Source organism: Balaenoptera acutorostrata, chromosome 21 (genome assembly GCF_949987535.1).
Source record: "Balaenoptera acutorostrata chromosome 21, mBalAcu1.1, whole genome shotgun sequence".
Taxonomy (NCBI): Eukaryota; Metazoa; Chordata; class Mammalia; order Artiodactyla; family Balaenopteridae; genus Balaenoptera; species Balaenoptera acutorostrata.
The window spans coordinates 5741701-5763078 of record NC_080084.1 but is presented as its reverse complement, the minus strand read 5'-3'; the positions used below and the strand labels follow the sequence as shown (position 1 = coordinate 5763078).

Genomic DNA, 21378 nt, shown 5'->3' with positions numbered 1-21378 from the left:
CTTAAGCAGAACTGTAAATTTCTCAGATATAGGTCATCATGTTGTAATGACAGTTGCATTGCTCATTATCTAGGTTAAGGGCTTCTTAGTGGTTTTTTCACTTTGGCCCCTGCCGCAAAAGGAGGGGAATAAAACATAAAATATCTTTTGACACTGGTTGGCATATCTGTTAAAAAGTTTAGTATGGGAGGCATTCCTGTGATCGGCAGATTTCATTCCAGGCTCCTGCCGCAGCCTTACAGAACTCCTCTGCAGCGTGGACTGCATTGCGGTCTATGTACTCTACTCGCACCCCATCATCTTACATACCCCACCATCTGAAGTTTTGACTTCAGAGTCAAAACCAGACTTCCCTTCTAGGGAGACGACTGCAGAAAACGTTATGCCTGGGAAGACAGGTACAACGCCTTAGGTTAGGAGTCCAGGTTTTCCCATAGGAACCCCACTGGGTTGTAATCCTGAGGCTCCCATTTCCCGTCCGCCAAATCTAAGCTTGGGTCCACCATCCTTCTCCCGGTCCTGCGCGCTCCGGGATCCTTTTTCTCTCTCGCCATTGAGGCCCCGCCCCGGCCCCGCCCCCTTGCCCCTGGGGTCCCGGCCCCGCCCCGCCCCGAGCGCGTGACGTCACTCGCGCGCCGCGCGCCGCCCCACCCCGTCAGACGCCCTCATTGTTCAGCCAGTCGCTCTGGTTTCGCCGCTTTGGGTTGGTCCTGCGTCCTCTTCAGGTCCCAGCCCCTCCCGAAAGCTGGGCGAGGGGACCGTCCCTGGCTGTGAGCTCTCTGCGGTCCTCGGGTGCAGGCCACCATGAGCAAACGGAAGGCGCCGCAGGAGACGCTCAACGGGGGCATCACCGACATGCTCACAGGTTAGCCCGTCCCGGCGCTGCTGCCTTTCTCCTCTCCTCCCTCCCCGCTGCTTTCCCTTCCTTCTCTCGCGTCCCGACAGCCCAAGGATGGGATTGGCCCCTCGCAGCCCGGAGTCCTCCGTGCGGATCTTCCTCCGGCGCCGGTGGCAGATTGTCAGTCCTGCTGGGGACCCTTGAGTCACGCTTGGACTGCCCTTGGCCTGGCCGATGTACAAGCGGGGGTCCCTGTCCCTTAAGAGGTCGTTACGCCCCCTTCCAGGAAACTCAGTTCTCGTTTGTTTACTCGTGGTTCTTGTTCACCCGAGCCTCTTGTTGCCTTTTCAGAACTCGCAAACTTTGAGAAGAACGTGAACCAGGCTATCCACAAGTACAATGCCTACAGGTGGGACGGGGCGGCATTCTCTGTTCGTATGCGTTCTCGGATGTGTGGCAATTAACAGGGCCGAGGGTCCAGTGGATATTAGGACCGTCTGTAGGAGGAGAAAAAAAGCAAGAACTGAGGGTATTGACTCTGGTGGCACTTTACTGCGATATTTCTGGGAGAATTTGGGCAGAGTTCTGTAGGATTAGTTTTGATTAGTTGCCAGTTCTGATTGAAAATAGGCTAATACGTATTTTTCCCATCATCGAACGTGAATTACTGACAATGCAGTTTGATTTTAAGTCATAATGAAAGATAGTGGGTGAGGTCTGTGCTGTGAGATAGATGTGGTTCAGGGGATTCTTTCCATCTGGTTGGTGTGTGGCTGATCTGTCACCTTTTGGATCTCATCCTTGTCCATTTCACCAGGGCCGTTATCCTAGCCGTTAATGCCATATCCGCTTGCTTCCGCCCCTTTAATCTGTAAACATGTCCAAGTCCCTCAGCTCTTAAGAGCGAAAACAAAGCAGTCTTCTTCACCTCCCTCTGCCCTCTAGCTAGCACCTTTCTCTTTCCTCCACTTTACAGTTAACCTTGCATAATCTGTATTCCTTGCCTGGATTTCCTCATCCCCGGTCATTCTTTATCTCATGGCAGTGTAATTTCCATCCCGCCATTCCTCTGAAAAGGTTCTCACCCATGTCTCATCTTACCGGGCTCTCCGTGGCATTCATCTTGACTCCCATGATGGCACTACCTTCTGTCCTTTCTCCTCTTCTATCTTACCTTTTAATGTCGGTAGTTCCCAGAGGTCCGCCCTTAGCCCTCTTTTCTCACTTTTTTTTTTTTTTTTAAATGTTTTTTTTTAAAGTTATTTATTTATTTATTTATGGCTGTGTTGGGTCTTCGCTTCTGTGCGAGGGCTTTCTCTAGTTGTGGCAAGCGGGGGCCACTCTTCATTGCGGTGCGCGGGCCTCTCACTATCGCGGCCTCTCTTGTTGCGGAGCACAGGCTCCAGACGCGCAGGCTCAGAAATTGTGGCTCACGGGCCCAGTTGCTCCACGGCATGTGGGATCCTCCCAGACCGGGGCTCGTACCCATGTCCCCTGCACTGGCAGGCAGACTCTCAACCACTGCGCCACCAGGGAAGCCCTCTTTTCTCACTTTTATACTTTCCTTGGCAATCTTACCATTCTTGGCTTTGAATACCAGTCAGTGACTCCAGATCTGTGTTCACTGGGCTTTTCTCCAGATTTTCAAACCTATTGTTACCTTTGTCTCTACCCTTTCAAAACTAAACTCAACTCCCATCTTTCCTTCTCACTCACCATAACTAAAAACTGATTACACTCCCTTTCTTTACCTCCTGTGAATTCCTCTGTAAAATATTTGTACTGTTGTCCACACATTTGATGATCTCAAAATCAGAGAGAGATTCAACCCCGTATTCTACTTGAGTCTTAGGCGGCTTCAGAGAGGAGGTGTTTAGTCTTCAAGGAGATAAGGGAGAGGAGGAACAATCTAGAGAAAGGAAACAAAATGAGCCAAGGCACTGAGACATGAAGGGGTATTGCATTTTCTAGGAAGTCAGTAATTCAGTTTGCATAAGGGGTATAGTCTGAGTGGGCCGTAAGTCTGGAAAAGCAGGTGATGCCCTACCACCCCTGCAGGCTCCTCCCCACCCCCCAGTCCCCATATACGTTTCTCTTGATGTGACCAAAGTATTCTCTTGAATTAAATACTTCCTCTTTACCTTGATAAAACCCCAAAGCATCTGCATACAAAAGGCCTTTCCTGATTTAATTCTTCTTCCCTTTCAGGCTTTGTGCCGTAGTGCCAATTATGTGGAACTGCTTGTCTTTGCTGAAACAGTTTCCTCCACAAATTGCCCTCAGCCTGCCTTTCCAGACTCATCATCAGTAACATGCTAATACAGAAGTCGAAATCCAAATCTCGAGGTTATATGTGCTAGAACAGAGTGAAAAACTAAGGCTTCAAAGACTATCCAAAAACTACATTTAGCATTGAAATTATAGACAGGATACCATCAGTGAGCTCCCAGGGTGGACCCAATCTGTCACCAGACTACTGAGCTAGGTATGTGTGGAGATGGCAAGGATACAGGTCACTGCTTTATGTGGAACCGAAATGAGAGCAATGAAAAAAAAGAACTGGTACAAGGACATAGGGGAATACAGTTTTAAGCCATGAATTTAAAAATAACCATCCATAAGCCAGTTTGGTATGTAGTAGTTTGAATACTTCTAGGTGGCACATTTTTTATGAAAGAGAGTTATGAACAATTTCTAAAAACCAGCTATTAAAAAAAGGCTCAATGATATTTTCCACTTAATCCCAGAAAGGAAAGGCTACTGGTTTCCTGAATCTCCCTAGTTTTACATATACGGTTAAAACTGTGTTATTCTCAAATGCGAGGGTTTTCAGGATACTTTTACAAGTTAGAGATGCAGGTGGTCTGTCAGCTCATTGAGTTTTAAATTTTTACACGGATGTGGAAAATAAGTTATCTTGGTGAAAGTTTAAGCTGCATATTTGTTTGTATGTATATTCCAGTTTAAGAAAAACTAATACTTTGCTGGCTTTCTAATTGGTTTTCCTTCTTTTTGTTACTTGTAGAAAAGCAGCATCTGTGATAGCAAAGTACCCACACAAAATAAAGAGTGGAGCAGAAGCTAAGAAACTGGTAAGTTTAGGGAGCAAGTTGATCGAAGAGCTCACACATGTACCGATCTGATGGGTTCCCACAAAATGAAATCTGCCTCCGAAGCTGTCTTGACCCACACGGGCAGATTTCACTGCTTTCTTGGAATAATATTAATGCTATTTCAAGCATACTTTTTCAAGCTTGGAGTGTTTTTATTGGGGGAGGGGGTGGATTTAAACATGTTTTTAACCTACGTAATTACAATTTTCTTTCTCTACTTTGCCATATATATATGTACTCATTCTCACACTGCATTTCAGCTTGAGTGTTAGTCCTCAAGGAGAGTGTGGTAACAGAGTGGTACTAGCATGTCTGCTCGCTAGCTGTTTCTTCTGGTCCCCAGGTATAGGAACTTATGTGACTCAGTGTTCCCAAGGAGATCTTACCTACTAATAAGCACATGATTAAGCGCCTTTGCATATTATGGCATTTAGCCCTGTTCTCTGGAATTTCCATGAAGCCCTGTATGCTATAGTGTCACTCTAGGGTGGGACTTGGCATTCTCTGTTCTAACACATCCCTCAGGTGATGCAGGTGTATGTAAAAGCCTGAGAACTTCTGTTCTGGAGGAAGTCCACGACAGCATTGTTATAATTTCAAAAATTGGAAAACATCTAAATGTTCTCCTGTAGGGTATTTTTAAAGTAAATTATGATACATTCATACAATAATACACCATGCGGTCATTAAAGATGTTGTAGTTTATTTATCGATATAGAAATTTGTTCACAATGCATTTTTAAGTTAAAGCACTTTACAAAGCAGTATGATTCTATTTTTGTAAGAAAAAAGTAGGCGTATGTATACACACACACACACATATATACACGCACGTAACTTTGTATATATATGTGAGCAAAAAAGAAGTCAGCATATAACATGTTAAGTGGCAAGGTTACAGGTTATTTTAATTTTCAGGGTGATGAAATTAACAAGTGATTCTAATATTTTCTTTATGCAACTTTATATTTTCTAATTTTTCTACAACAGAAGTTAATTTTGAAAAAGCAAGGTCATTTAGAATTGTCTTATTAGGGCTCCTCTTTTGCCAATCATTTAAACATTTTGTCTTTGGGAGAATATATTTTTACCGGTGCTCAATTTTCTGTGTCCTTTGTTTGAAAACTGGTCATGTGATGATCATTGTGTTCTCATTTCTCATTTTTTCCTTTATCTTTTAGTGATTTGGTAAGCATAATATTTATGTGACTTTTATATTTTTTATTTTCTATGTAGCCTGGAGTAGGAACAAAAATTGCTGAAAAGATTGATGAGTTTTTAGCTACTGGAAAATTGCGTAAACTGGAAAAGGTAAAATGCTAACTTATTTGTTTGCTTATAGTGTCTGCCTTTATGGCCGCTATCACGTAGCACCATTGCAGGGTGGGTGATGTCATCTGCCCTCTGCTAGATTCAGTGAGAAAAGGAAGGAGCAGTTTATGGCTTTGTAAGTGTCCTGTATTTTAAATTTTGAATATTGTTCTTATAAACTGTTCACTTATTTTATGTTGCATTTAAGAGACTATTAGCATCTGTGATAGAATTACTTCTTTATTTTCAGTACCATTTAGAAGGGAGATTATAAACTTTGACTAAATGATTGTTATCTTTTAGAATATGCTGAACACTCGCAAGCATTTTTATGGTTTTATTTCACCCTGATGATTGTCATTATATCACTTCTGGTCTTTTTATGAATAAGCCTTTTAAAAGTATTGGATAAATTAGAGAAGAGCCATCTTCATCTGCTTTCTTACTCACCTGTAACCACTGGGGTTTTGCATGAATCCTTCTGCATGGGTTATCCGGGCAGTGTTAATGGCTCTTCAAGTCTCTTAGCAGCCTAGTGTATTTCTAATAAGATCATCTGAGTCCTCAAAGCATTCCTAAATCATTGTAAGACTTTTTTTTTTTCCTTAAAGATTCGGCAGGATGATACGAGTTCATCCATCAATTTCCTGACTCGAGTTAGTGGCATTGGGTAAGAATTATTATTATTATTATTATTTTAAATTTTATTTATTTATTTATGGCTGTGTTGGGTCTTCGTTTCTGTGCGAGGGCTTTCTCCAGTTGCGGCGAGTGGGGGCCACTCTTCATCGCGGTGCACGGGACTCTCACTATCGCGGCCTCTCTTGTTGCTGGGCACAGGCTCCAGATGCGCAGGCTCAGTAGTTGTGGCTCACAGGCCTAGTCGCCCCGCGGCATGTGGGATCTTCCCAGACCAGGGCTCGAACCCGTGTCCCCTGCATTGGCAGGCAGACTCTCAACCACTGTGCCACCTGGGAAGCCCAAGAATTATTTTTTAAGCAGACACAGTAGTAGGGTTGTTTAATTTTTTTATGTCAGCCAAACTAAAGTACATGCTGTTTCTCTTCAAAGCCTGTACCTTTCCACCTCTGCGCCTTTGCCCATGCAGTTCACTCACCCATATTTTACATGTCTCAGGCTGGTTCTTCAGAGGCTGCCGTGACTTTAAAAGCCCCATTCAAGGCACATGAATCCAGTTTGAGTCCCCAGCCAGAAATAATCTCCTTCCTCTAAGCTCCATTACCACTTGCTCTGTGGACTTATTATCACTCCCTCCAAATTGTGGCTCTTTTGCCTCTCTGAGCGTGGTATTTATCTTAAACATTTAAGCTTTTCTGTAGTACCTGGCATATGAGCTTGGAACAAGCACTCAAGTATTTCCTAATGAAGGCATCTCTATCTTAAATTTGAGCTAGCAGAGGCTTCTTTGACACTGGAGAGAGTAAAGGTTAACACTGAAATATTAGGGCTGCAGTGCATTACTTAACTCTCATCTTGATGGAATGAGGCCATTCTTTTAGGTATATGATGATTGTTCCTTAATGGCAACCATTTGATGAATGTTATTTTAAAATATATTAAATTCCTAAACCTAGTATACTGAAAAGGAGCATGACTCCTTGGGGACCCAAGACAATTATAAAATGTTAATATTTGTTTAGAGAGCGTCTGTTACATTATTCTCATTTTCCAGGCAAGAAAACTGAATGCAGAAAGTGAGATAGCTGTGGCAGGGCCAGAATCAGAACCTAGGTCTCCTGGCTCCCAGTTCAGATCTATTATTTCTATGCCACATTGCCTTCCTGATATGAATATCAGTTTCTGTACTACACAGTTTCTGTACCAAGGCTCTTTGTCATTAAAATCTCAGTTTAGATATCATCTGAGAGGCCTTTCCTCACCACCCAATCTAAAGAAGACCCAGCCACTCTGTCATATTACCCTATTTTAATTCATCTACCAGATATTTTTCTTTGTTTATATATCTGTTTATTGTCTCTCTCTAACCACTGGAATGTAAACAGGTAAGACCAGGGCCCTTATTTGTCTTATTCCTGCTGTATTTTCAGCACTTAGAAGAATATCTGACACATAATAGGCCCTCATTAAATCTCATTTGAATGAATGGTTTTCAAGTGCCTGTATGTCTGGTGTATGAATAATGTACATGGGCATTATGCCACCTAGCTGCTTGGATGTCTTTTTCATATCTAAATTTATGACTATCTTCCTAGATTAAGGCTTCAGTAATTTGAACATTACCAAAGTAACCACACAATAGTTTAGCAGGTGTTTTCTTTAGCTCAACAGTAGCTTTTATGTTTGACAAGAGGAGACATAACTGGTTATTTGTTACAAGGATCCTGAGTTTCACCTGATACTGAGATAATGCTCTTCTTTCTTTGTAGTCCATCTGCTGCAAGGAAGTTTGTAGATGAAGGAATTAAGACATTAGAAGGTGAGTCTGTACAGTAGGTCACTAATTTCAGGTCAGATATAGTCCTGAAGGACCATGCTCTAACAAACTGGAATTTGAAAAACCCTTTCTCAATTAGTAGAAACAAATGGTAAGATTTTCTTTTTAACTCTACAGTAGAGAACAGATATAAAGTATAGTTTATATTCCCATTTTAAGCATGTTTTGGTCTATAATTTAGAAAAAAATCAAAAAGAACAAGAAGTGGCTTCTTGGTTTAAAGGCAATGATTCACTTGTAGATTTTTAGACAATTTTTAAATTGCTTTTGTTTCCGTAAAGTCCTATACATTCAGCCTAAAAGCCAAGTTATGTATATTGAGAAAAATTCTGTCAAGAGGCTTGCAATGCTTATTGAAGGGATTTTTGCTTTCAAAGAAGTGATAAAAATAAAAGTCAAGTAATTATAAAACATTTTCCTTAAACCTAATATAGTAATCTTTTAAATATAATTTATCTCTTCATGCTTTCAAGGGTGTATACTATATGGATTCATTACAGCACATCTGTGGCACTTGGGGATTAATATTTGTGGGCTCAACTATTTCTCAACTATTTATAAGCAACCCAGATGGTTAGGTGGACAGATTTTGGAGACTGACCTGGGTTTGAAGCCAGTCTCCACCCCTTTATTAAAATAGATGACTGTGATGCTTCAGTCTCTCAGCTACAAAATGGTATCATAGTATCTCTCTCATATGATTTAATGCAATAATGTATGTAAAAGACTTAGCAGAGTGCTTGGTACCTAGTAAGTACTTAAAAATAGTAACTGACTCTTAAAAGGCATGATTAATTAGTAATATTATTAACTTAAGAATTTGTGTGAGTCACATAGCTAGAGAATGAATTGTTCTATATATGCATCTCAGAGAGGGTTTGTGCTTTTCTGCTTGTGGCATATATAATTTACCTGAGTGAAATATTGGTTAAAGAGGTCAAGAGTTTGTTTCTCAAAGGTATTCCGTTGCATCCCTTGGGAGTGTCAAGGATCTACTGTGGTGGTTTTACATTATTTCACCATTCACAGATATGTAATGTAATAGCTGTCGATATCCCTCTCTTCGTATATAACAAACTCAATATTTCTGTGGCATTTTCGTTCATATACCTTAGTGTTTTCTGTGTGCACACAATTATGAGAAATATTACGTGCTTATTTTTAATAATAAAGGTGCTTATTTTTCTCCATTTTATGTCTCCAGAGAGAATTTATGTTTGTGAATATAAGGGTGACCATAGGAATTGCTTTTGAAGCATACTTATCTTGCCGTTTCTTTAACAAGGCTCACTCCTGTGCCTGTACCCACTAAAGGACCACCCAGATGGAACTCGGTCACTTTCAATTTAAGATATTACAGTTTTCTTGATTAAAAAAATGATAATACTACCTCTCCTTTCAATGGGATTTTTAGCATAGTGCCTGCACAAATCGGTGCTCAATAAATATTAATCCAGTGAAGGAGTGAATGAACAAATGAACAGTATGAATGAACTTCTCCTGCTGCTACTAACTGTAAATTAAGCAATATAGGTTCTTAGAAGGCTGCTTTTTGCTATACTCAGTGAAGTTTGGTATGATCCTGGTATGTTTTATCTACTGTTCTATGTAACTATAATTGAAATTTTGATTCAGTAAATAAAAATGATTATGCAGTCACTGTTGGGTTTTACTGTTGACTTGAAGAATCACTTTTATCTAGTTCTTAATATCTGAAAGTTTTTTTCATTTTCTTTTCAAAGTCATTTCAGTGTGTTTTCCAGGTTGTTCTTTGAAAACAAGGATCACTGAATTTAGCTTTTTTTTTCAAAAATGTTTAAATCAGCATCTCAACTTTATTTATCTTCTATACAGATCTCAGAAAAAATGAAGATAAATTGAACCATCATCAGCGAATTGGGCTAAAGTAAGATAGCAAATTTTCTTTTGACACTTGAAATGTAAAAGTAAAATTTTTTATAGCCATTCTTCCATACACCATAAGTCTTCAGACTTAGCTAAACACAGCCATTTTACTATTCAGAAATGCTAAGATTTGTTGCAGACTCCTGTAGAGAATAAGCCTGTATTCACACGTGTTTTTTTACTGCCCTCTAGTTTGTTTGCTTGTTTTGAGTATATCCCATATTCCCTTGACTTTAGCTGGGAACTTCCCCTTAAAATACATAGAACTGAGGGCCTCAGTCAGTCAGGGTGTTTATTTCATGCTTACATTGTAGAAAGCACTGCCTCTGAGGTTAGGATATAAACAGGTTCAGTGTAGCTCTTAAGAAGTTTAGAGTCTACCTGAGAAGACGGGACATGACCATGAAACACTAAATTTTTTTAAAAAGGGAAAGGAAAAAAACCCATACACCTAAATACCAGAATAGGAATAACTAGTAGACTTGTCGTCTGTCAGCATGGGTAATTACTTTGTCAAGTGCAAGATACAGACCCCCCACTTCTGACTGATTATCTACAGCACGTAGTGTACACGCATAAGCATGTATCTCCTCTGGTCTTAGGTTGTCTTTTTGGCCATTCAGTCCTAATAACCTTCTGAACTTCCCTGTTGATGCCTTACCACAATATTTTAAAACTTACACTGCCTTTCCAAAACTCTGAACCAGTAAAAGATCAGGATGGTGTAGTTCTCACTCTCCTTGCATTTGCGTAGTAAATGGAGATCTTCTGAAGAACTTGCTTGTTGTGAGAATTGGTTTTTTTTTTTTTTTTTAAATTTATTTATTTATTTATTTTTATTTATTTATGGCTGTGTTGGGTCTTCGTTTCTGTGTGAGGGCTTTCTCTAGTTGTGGCAAGCGGGGGCCACTCTTCATTGCGGTGCGCGGGCCTCTGACTATCGCAGCCTCTTCTTGTTGCGGAGCACAGGCTCCAGACGCGCAGGCTCAGTAATTGTGGCTCACGGGCCCAGTTGCTCCGCGGCATGTGGGATCTTCCCAGACCAGGGCACGAACCCGTGTCCCCTGCATTGGCAGGCAGATTCTCAACCACTGCGCCACCAGGGAAGCCCCGAGAATTGGTTTTGAACAGGCACTTTATCATTCTTAGATGTTACTTAATACTAAGATAATATTTTTAATAGCCTTATCTAAATATCATTTCATATACCATGTAATTCACCCACTTAAAAGTGTGCAATTCAGTGGCTTTTTATATTCACAGAGTTGTGCAACCATGACTGTAGTCAATTTTAGAACATTTTTGTTATCCCCAAAAAAGCCCAAACCCATTAGCCATCACTCCTCATTTCTTCCCAACTGCCCTTCCCTCCCCCAGCCCCTGGCAACCACTATTCTACCTTCTGTCTCTATAGATTTGTCTATTCTGGATATTTCATGTAAATGAAATCATAATATACGGTCTTTTGTGACTGACTTCTTTCACTTAGCATAATGTTGTCTCGGTTCATCCATATTGTAGGATAATATTTTAAAATACAAGTATTTTTCAGGATTTAAGAGCAATAAACTGTAATCCCTGGATTTGCCAGTAGGGAGCAGTCTAACTTGGAACCATATTAATTTAAATATATTTATTCACTCTTGGTATGTGAATGTGAAGTTTATTTAAAATAAGTTTGGATGGAATATCTGGAATATCACAAAGCATGACACTTAAGGATTTTGATCCAAGTTAAGGAATAAACCTCTCCGCACCCCCCCAATTTTACTCTTGTCGTAATGAATTTTAGTCTTGATTTTTGAAAGACCTGCTTGTATAAGGACACTTGATAAGGTAGGCAGTTTAATTTCTAAGATTCAAATTTCACAAAAAATCTTTTGTCTACTTATTCTGTCTTTATAGATATTTTGAGGACTTTGAGAAAAGAATTCCTCGTGAAGAGATGTTACAAATGCAAGTAAGAGTGTGCTGAATTGTATTCTTTGATTAGGATTGAGAATGTCAATTGGTGAAAAGCCATTTTTAGAATACTGACTTAATTTTTCTTCTATTAGGATATTGTACTAAGTGAAGTTGAAAAAGTGGATTCTGAATACATTGCTACAGTCTGTGGCAGTTTCAGAAGAGGTAACATACTTCCTAAGCTTAGGTTATTCATGCCTTGCTGTTAAAATTGCCCAGTGTATATGAAAAACATGGATTAAAAAGATGTAATTTATGTTACTTTATAGATTTACTAAGATCTAGTAGTATTAGCTAAATTTATTTGTTTATAAATGGGAATATAAATTAGAGGAAATTCATCCTGATTTTATTATAGGACAGGTTTTTTTGATGACTAGTTCTAATAAAATTATTATAAAATAATTTTAGGTATATTAAATATTAATTGTGGTTATCTGGCTAGATGCTAGTGAAGCCATGAGTAGTTTTTTTGTTTGTTGTTTTACTTTATTTAATTTTCTAAGTTTTCTGTAATGGATCTAAGTTTAATGTCTCAGAGACATCAGTTCAGAACCAATTCTCAAAACAACCAGGTTCTTCAGAAGATCTTGATTTACTATGTGAATGTGAGCAAAGTGAGAACCACACAATCCTGGTCTCTTACTGGCTCAAAATTTTGGAAGGGTAACCCAAATTTTAAAATATTATCTTAAAAAATTGAAATAGAACTTTATTTAAAACCTTGAAATAGATGTCTGACTGAATCTCTGGCCACCTCTGGAGTTTTGCTTAGGAAGTGGTAATAGGCTATCAGAAATTCTCTGGGTAGCTGCTATAAGAATCTAGCATTCTTATCTATGATGCCATAATAGTCATTGTTACCAGTACTCATTAAGTGAATTCATTCAGAAGAATTGAAATGAATTTTCTGATTAACCTTTTCAGAGTTAGAGCATATTGTTTAATTTGAGATTTTTAAATATTTAGTGTTCATAGATATATTTTAAAGGTATATTTAAATGTTATTTTTATTCATTATTGAGTAGTTACTTAGGTACATTTTTAATAATATTTAACCAATTGTATGCAACATATATCTAACGTCAATTACTGTTGTTATCCCAGATTCTGCTGTTTACATCAGTATACCTGAATAGTTGGACAGAAAATTGAACTCTTTTAACTAATTCTGAATATGAAGCACAGTGAAATAGAAAGTTAGGCTGTGAGAAGTAAGACTCTTCTATGTGTGTCATCACCTTGGTTTTGTGTTTGCCTAGTTGATAAATTTACAAGGAGAATTCCATACACATTTTTGCTGTCATAGGTGCAGAGTCCAGCGGCGACATGGATGTTCTTCTGACCCATCCAAGCTTTACCTCTGAGTCAACCAAACAGGTGCCTCAGAATTTATAAGCAAGTGTGGTCGGTCTTACACAGCAGTGAATATCATTTTCTAAATGGTAGTTGGATATTTTCAGAATGAGTTTTTGTTCTAATCTTTCTGAAAGTCGGTTGAAGTGTTTTGTACTGACTGAATTCGTTGAGAGGCAAAGTAAGTTGTTGGAAGGGATATGCGTTGTTTGTCCACAAAGAATTGGCAGGACAGTCTAACATTTGAAAGAGATGAAATTTAGTAAAATACTTCCAGAATTATTTATTGTCTATCAAGAAACTTAACCTCTGTTAGAAGACCCATGAAGGCAAAATGCTTTTGATTTTGGAATATATACCTTTTAAAGATGAAGCAGGTAACGTTTTGTTTAATGAAACAGATAAAGACAAATGATGTCTATTTGGGGGTATCATGATATTGGTGAAAGGTGGTGGTTTCATTTGATAAGATGAATTTCTGTTAGAAAAAGTACTCAGAACATAGGAAAACTAGGCATTTCTGCATAGAGCATCAGAAAACTCATTTTAAAAATGCTCTCTTTTTTTTTTTTTTTTTTTTATAGCTACTTTATTTATTTATTTATTTATTTTTGGCTGTGTTGGGTCTTCGGTTCATGCGAGGGCTTTCTCTAGTTGCGGCAAGTGGGGGCCACTCTTCATCGCGGTGCGGGGACTGCTCTTCATCGCGGTGCGCGGGCCTTTCACTATCGCGGCCCCTCCCGTTGCGGGGCACAGGCTCCAGACGCGCAGGCTCAGTAGTTGTGGCTCACGGGCCCAGCTGCTCCGTGGCATGTGGGATCTTCCCAGACCAGGGCTCGAACCCGTGTCCCCTGCATTAGCAGGCAGATTCTCAACCACTGCGCCACCAGGGAAGCCCTAAAAATGCTCTCTTGCTGTAACAGAGTAATTGCTTTTTTTCTTATTCCCTAATTATGGTTCTATAGCCAAAGCTGTTACATCGTGTTGTGGAGCAGTTACAAAAGGTCCATTTTATTACAGACACTCTGTCAAAAGGGGAAACAAAGTTCATGGTAAGTACTCACTTGAGTTAACACATTTAAAAAAAACCCGTGGAGACTGTCCAGTAACCATTCTGAGTGTGACCTCACTGTAGCTTAGTGTCACAGTCAGTAAATAGGACATCCTAGACCTTAGAGGAGATATATTCTCTAATCTGAGAATATTTTAGTAAAGAGGTTTTTTTTGTTGTTGTTGTTGTTGTTTTTAATTTATTTGGTTGCGTCAGGTCTTAGTTGCTGCAGGTGGGCTCCTTAGTTGCAGCTCAAGGGCTCCTTAGTTGTGGCATGCAAACTCTTTGTTGCAGCATGCATGTGGGATCTAGTTCCCAGACCAGGGATCGAACCCTGCATTGGGAGTGTGGAGTCTTAACCACTGTGCCACTAGGGAAGTCCCAGTAAAGAGTTTTGTTCTAAATTCCCCACTTGTAAATAATCTGTGCCATTGGAATAGGTAATTAGGCATAATCTGCTATTTTTTAAATATCCATAATGACTTTAATACATTATATTTTTTCCCTAAAATAGCAAATACTCTTTGACTCAGAATATATTAATAAGTGAGATTAGAATTGTCTGAAAAGTATTAATCTATTACAAGACCAAAGAAAGAAGGCATCAGGGTACATGATAGAACATCCAGGGGAAGAACCATGCTGTGTGAAATGATAAGTAGGGGGCTCGTAGAGGGGGCACCTGTGGAGTCGTCCCAGTGAAACCCATTGTGATGGACCATCGAAGTCCTGTGTTCTTCCTAGGGGATTAAGACTTGAGGATTCAAGACAAATAGCAAATGGATTAAAAACATTAATAAATGGTTCTGTATAAAAACCGAAGGCAAACAGAAATCTAGGGCTAATGTAATAAAGGCTTACATTTATCTGCTGCTCACTTAAATACAGCATTTGGGCGCTCTTTTCTCCATGCCCCCCTTTTCCTAAGTCATGTGACTGAAAGGAAAGAGACTATGTTTTTGGAGCATGGACATGCTAAAATTAGCAAGAGTCTCACTGTGTAGATTTGACAGTCTTAGCCAAAAGCAGAAGAAGATGGTTGAGATAGGTAATTGAATTACCATGTCATTCAGAAAATGGAACGGTGGTTGCCAGGGCATGGGCGGGGCAGCGGGGAGATGGGGAGTGAGTGTCTATGGGGACAGAATGTCAGTTGGGGAAGATGAAAAAGTTCTGAAGACGGATGGTGGTGATGGTTGCACAACAGTGTGAATGCACTTAATGCCACTGAACTGCACACTTAAAAAGGGTTAAAGTGGTATATTTTATGTTATGTGTATTTAATCATATATGCAAAAAAACATGTCATTTGATTCAGCATGGTGATTTTAATGGGCTATGAAAGTGTATTGCCTAAGTTGTCACACTTTATCAATATTTTCAAAAGAACTTTGGGAAAGGTAAAAATAAAATTTCTAGTCAGTTTTTGGGAATTACATTTATGATCTGTTCTCCCTAGTCTGTCAGGTTTTGAGTTTTTACTCTATGCCCAAAAATATATGCACACATGAGATATTAAGAAAAATAGGATTTGTATACGCCATATGAACATCCTTTTAAATTTAGATTGACTTTAAATCACTCAAAATGAATGTGCATAAATCTTACATTTAAAGAACATTCAATCAGATAAAAGTCTAAAAATCATGTGCTAGACAAGTTGGGTTGTTTTTTTTAAATAGTACGAAAGTGTCCTGGTACTCCACTGGGGACCCCTTCTGGCCTGACTCTCTTCCTTCATTAGTCATCTCTGTGAAAGCACTGGACTCTCTCCGGGGGAAGTGCAGTAGCTGTTTTCAGAGTTAGCCACCGGGAAGGTGTTTACACAATAAAAAAGCAGAAGCATTTTTTTACAGTCTGAACAGTATTCTTCTGTGCCCAAAGAGATCCCGAGGAAAGACCTACAGAGGCTGTAGTAATCCAGCTAGCAAGAATACAAGGAAAAATTACAAGCTGGTGGGCTGGGTGTAACCTGCAAAGGAAGGTGGGTAGCCAAGGATATGAACGTAAAGAGTTGCTGACCTAGTGGAATTGGGTTATCCTAGTAGCTGCTCAAAGAAGAGAAGTCCTTTGTCTAGGAAGGTCAGAGGCAGCCAAATCCCAGGGATGCTGCAGAGTCGGCCGGTTCAGACCTCACAGTACATGTGGTATGTGAAAGACTAGGACCACTCACCCATCCTAGGATATGGGCTGGAGTTGTGGAAATCTTGGCTCTATCTTGCCTTCCGTTCTTTCGGTCATACCTGGCAGCACATGTACAAGTATTGCCAGAAAGGAAATCCTCCAAACCTATTTCCAGAAGAAAACAGGCTAAAAAATAAGAAAGCAGGCTTTTTGTTTGTTTTTAAAGTATAGAAAACTTAGACCACAGTAAGAGACTAAGGCCTTTATGTTGTGACATAGGAATCCATCTTAGTGGATGGTCTGTATATAAAGTTTGTATACTGCACATGTAGTTCATGTATTTACTGAAGCTTAGAAAATGCCATGTTTGAGCCTGCTGTTTTGACATTTATAATTAGTATTTGTTAGGATGAGAAGCACTCCAGGTCAACTTTCAAATCATTTTATTTTGAAGGCAATAAGAAGTGATTTGTATCTTGTTGCAAAGACGGTAGGTGTTGGTATGTTGCATCGTAGGAAAGTAGATTTGGATACAGAGGCTTTAAGATCTTTTGGCTCCATTACCAATTTGTTGTGTGACATTGACAAGTTGCTTTACTTCTCTAAGGCCTTCATTTTCTTATTTATAAAATGATATCCTTGCCCTCTGTCTAAGGACTGTTATGCAGATCAGATTAAGTAATATATGTGGAAACATTGAAGGGTTTGTACAAGTATCTTTTGAAGATACTGAATCTTCAAAGACTTGTGCAGTGTTATACTAGTATAACACATAATAATAATATAAAAAATAATATATTTCTATTTGGAAATAGATCAGTTGGAGAAAGGTAGTAACCTGGAAAGAATTAAATTGGGGAACAGAAAAAGGGACAGAAAGAGAGAAGATGGTGCTATGAAAGAACAAAGTGGGGAGAATGAGTGTCAGTAGGAAAGAGAAGGTGTATTCAGTCAATTCACCAAATACATACTTAGCATCTACTACATTCTAGGCTCTGCTCTGGGAGCGTGGGATAGATCAGTGAATTTAAGTAGAACTATTATTTGAGGGTATGGGAAGGGACTGCTACTTAACAGTGAACGTATTAAGTAGGTAAAACGTTAGGTTAAGATAATAAGTAGTTTTTGAAAAGAAAGGGAGTGCAGGAGACGGTATTAAAGGGGACGGCCTTATTGAGAAGATGAGACCTGGGGAAAGACTTGAAGTAAGGAAGTTGGGCAGGCAGGTCTCTGCGGGGAGAGAGAGGCAGGCAGGAGTCAGGGCAGTGACCCTGAGCGCGTGAACATGAGCAGAGATCACCAAAGGAGTTAAGATCTCTAGGTTTCTGAAAGGAAATTGGCTGCAAAATGAATTCAGCTTATGAAGTGGAATAAACTCCACTCCATATCGAGCCACTTGATTTCAGAACATCTTGTTGCACTGACTAAATAGTTTTAAAGATATGACCATCTGTGTTTTTTTTAAGTTATCTTCAAAACATCAATTCTCTTAAACTAATAGTAATCAAAGCTTAGGAAAGCCAGGTTATTCCAGATCTTCTTGTAAACTCAGGGTCTTTAGTTAATTGAGCTATTCTTCCTGTGCATATAATAACATTTGGAAGAAAAACCAATTTCCTCTTCATTTAGATGCCTTTTTACTTTATATATGGTGAGTACCACTCAAATTTTAGCATCTCGTGCAGGTTTGACCTCAGAGGATGATTTTCTGTGAAATATCTACAGTGAGGATTCACAGGACAGTAGAAGATACCTTGGCTACACTGGGGAAATGAAAGAGGTTCTATTTCAGACAGTCAACATGAAGCTACCTAACTGAAATGCCAGACAAAACTAATCCACTCAATCGAATAAGGAATTTACAGTAATACAGAGAAATTCTTTAACATTAGCACTTCAGAAAAAGTGTAGGAAATAAAATTAGCCTTGAGGAAAGGAACAAAGCCATTAGATGAAATCCTATTACTGATGTGACAAACAGATCATTGCCTGTGGGTTCAGACATCCAGATCCGCAAGATAATGCCTCATGGTAATTCCATTTGAAGGTTGAGTTGGAACTTGTTAGTGCCTAAGAAGGTAGGTTTCATATTTGAAGATAAACAGGTTTCATTGATCTCTCAGGAATAGGAGTTGCTAAAGAAAATACCCATTTTAGATTTTAGATTTTGATTTTTCTGTGTTGCGGAGTGAAAAGTATGTCTTTTAGTGACGTGTGTACCAACTCGACTGCTCTTTAGGACCAGAAGCCTGTCACTTGTGTAGTTTTCTTAGAATGTGGCATTTGAAGCGTTACATTTGAAATTCGGTGATGTTTGTATTTCTTTCTACATATTTATGCGTTGCCGCCCAGTCTGTAAACTTTCCCCATTTTCCTGGAAGAGGAAAAGATAACAAAACAGACCTTGATAATTGTTGTTTAAAAACTGCAGAAGTATTAAAAAAGAAAACTGCAGAAGCATAATGAAAACTCACCTGTAGAGAAGGAAGAAAACGATCCTCTAATTTTCTTATCTTTTAAATTTTTCTTAATTTTCCTCTCTCTGTCTTTTCTAACTTCTGGGAGATTTCCTCATTTCAAGTTCTTCTACTTCTGTCATATTTTAAATTTTGATTTAAATCTTTTCCTTGAGTTTTCTTTTTCTGTAGAATTCTGTCCTTATTTCATGGATAAAAATCTGTGATCTGAGAATATCACTGATAGCTTTTGTGTCTGTTTTCTTCTCCCTGAGTAATCATTGTTTCTTCCAAGTTGCTGTTTTCTGTTTGTTTTGGTCTCTGTCTTTCACACTTCCTTTGATTATCTTCTTGTTTAGAGTCACACAAAAGCCAGACCCTCATAGCCAGAACCCTTGCCTGCTGTTTCATGTGGTTTTTTAGTTATCATGAAGCACAATAGGAAGGCAGGGATAATATATCGTGCATAGAAAAGCTACTAAGTTACAAGCGCTCACAATTCTAAAACTGCCTCCATTTAAAGCAAAAATAACTTCACAGTTAACAATATTTGATTAGAATTAAGCCTTAAGTTTAAAAAAATCTTTAAACATTATTTTTAAATATATATTTTAGGGTGTTTGCCAGCTTCCCAGTAAAAATGATGAAAAGGAATATCCACACAGGAGAATTGATATCAGGTATTACTCAAAATTTGTTGCTGACCTATTAACTTTTCCCTTCTTTTCCCCTTTTCCCCCTCCCTCTGTATGTCTTGGAATTTGCGTAAATGTCTAAGACCCCTTTTCATTCCAAAGTGCCATATGTCCCTGCAATAGACAGTGTTTATCCTGAAAGTATGTAAAGAATAATGACTGTCTACAGAATCTACTTTATTATCTCTAGGTTCACCATGGTGCCTTCTACAGCTCAAAGTAGATCCTGCCTGGGGAGAGTTGGTTGTAACAAGTGATACTGCTTTGCATTTGTCCACACCTCTTGCAGAGCATAGTTTACTGAAACCTCAGCTAACTGCAAGGTTGAGGTCATTTGAATGGTCTACTTAATGATGGTGTCCTCTTCAGTTATTGGACCGCACAGACTTGTTTTGTGCCTTAATGATTTTAAGAGTCCTATTTTTGCTAAATTGGAAATATGTAGTAAAAGATTGGTGAATTGTTTATTGTTTGTAGGTTGATACCCAAGGATCAGTATTACTGTGGTGTCCTCTATTTCACTGGGAGTGATATTTTCAATAAGAATATGAGAGCTCATGCTGTAGAAAAAGGCTTCACAATCAATGAATACACAATCCGTCCCTTGGGAGTCACTGGTGAGTATTTTTGTCTGCATTAGAGATAATCCCAGTCATCTGGATATTTTGGTTTAGCATTTGGTTTTTCTAAAAAGCCTTCAAGTAACCGTGCCAGTTAATTGCAGTTTCTTTGGTATTGTTAGTCCCTCAGGCAACAAAAAAAGCTTTAATCCATAGGTGCTCCCAGGCCCTCAGTTGAAGGCCCATGATGACAAGATTCATTTATTTCCAGCTCTATTAGAATGGATTAAATTCTTTCTACCTCTGATGGTCAGTAAATAATCTTATTGATCTAAAGTGTTTTTGTTTTCTTTAATGTATCTCCAAGACTTCCAAAGAACCCAGGTATTATTGCTTTTAGTGCCAGGCCAAACTTGGTAGCTTTGGCCCCAAGCTTTTCAAGTTTAAAGAGTAAGAATTGCTTAATCTCTGTTTTATAGATGTTGTTAACATTTCACAATATACTATGTGGTTTACTATTCTCTACTAGGAAAATGAAGATTTTGTCTTTTTGTCCTAAAAGTGTTTTTCCTCCCTGGTAGACGAGGGCTGGTTTGTTCTCACATGTCAATGTGTATACAAACCATGTGAGAACCTCGTTAAGTGCAGATTTTAATTCAGTGGCTTCTGCGTTGCCGCTAAGCTGCCAGGTGGTGTCAGTACTGCTGGTCCGGGGACCGTGTTTTCAGTTGCAAAGGAACTCACTAGAGTATTTTCTCTAATACGGTGGAGGTCCAGCAGACACAAAAATCATGGATTAGGGCCGCTTCAGATGGCCAGAGTTGAGATACTGAGGTTCTTTGTGTAGCGCCGGTAGTATGTGTGGCAAAGCACAGACACAAGCTCATGGGGGAGGGGGAGGGCAGTCAATATCTTTTTTTTTTTTTGAGTGGCTTGGGGACTATTTTCTTTTAACTCTGAAAGTGAGTCCTGTATAGCTCTCAGTCCTGAATCCTCTAAACTCCAGAACTGGTTCATGAGGAAGGTTCTGTTCTCCCTCCTTGCAGGAGTTGCTGGAGAGCCGCTGCCCGTGGATAGTGAGAAGGACATCTTTGACTACATCCAGTGGAAATACCGAGAACCCAAGGATCGAAGTGAATGAGGCCCATCCTCCCCGGCACAGCCCAATAGGTCTTAATTTATTTCTTAACCTTTGCTACGTAAGGGTCTGTGGTGTTTTTAAATAATTGTTTCTTCATGCTGTAGCTTGCATTAGTCAATAAAACCTCTTGTACTATTATCAGATGATCTTGTGCTTATTTTATTAGCAAATATGTTTAAATTTATATAGTCTGTTCATGATCACACTTTACTAAGGGTCAGTGGAGAGGATTAAGAGATGAGATGATAACAAATCTTAAATGGGAATTTTTGTTTTCTCATTTTCTGCCCTTATGCTATAAACCACATTACCTCATTACCTTTCCTCCTATTTACTGATTGTAAATTAGTCAGTTAGGCAAGGCTTTGGAAGAGGGTTCAATCTTTT

The 21378-nt window shown here is 39.1% G+C and overlaps 1 protein-coding gene across 1 annotated transcript; it reads left to right on the top strand.

The window, feature by feature from the left end:
• Window positions 1-655: 655 nt before the first annotated feature.
• Window positions 656-21129, top strand: POLB (DNA polymerase beta). Its single transcript, XM_007182104.3, has 14 exons — window positions 656-865; window positions 1190-1247; window positions 3864-3930; window positions 5188-5262; window positions 5874-5932; window positions 7671-7720; window positions 9593-9644; window positions 11549-11603; window positions 11701-11773; window positions 12918-12988; window positions 13930-14016; window positions 19211-19275; window positions 19768-19907; window positions 20897-21129. Exons 1-14 carry the CDS (start codon window positions 805-807, stop codon window positions 20989-20991), a joined length of 1008 nt encoding a protein of 335 aa, XP_007182166.1. The 5' UTR covers window positions 656-804; the 3' UTR covers window positions 20992-21129.
• The last annotated feature ends 249 nt before the right edge of the window (window positions 21130-21378 follow it).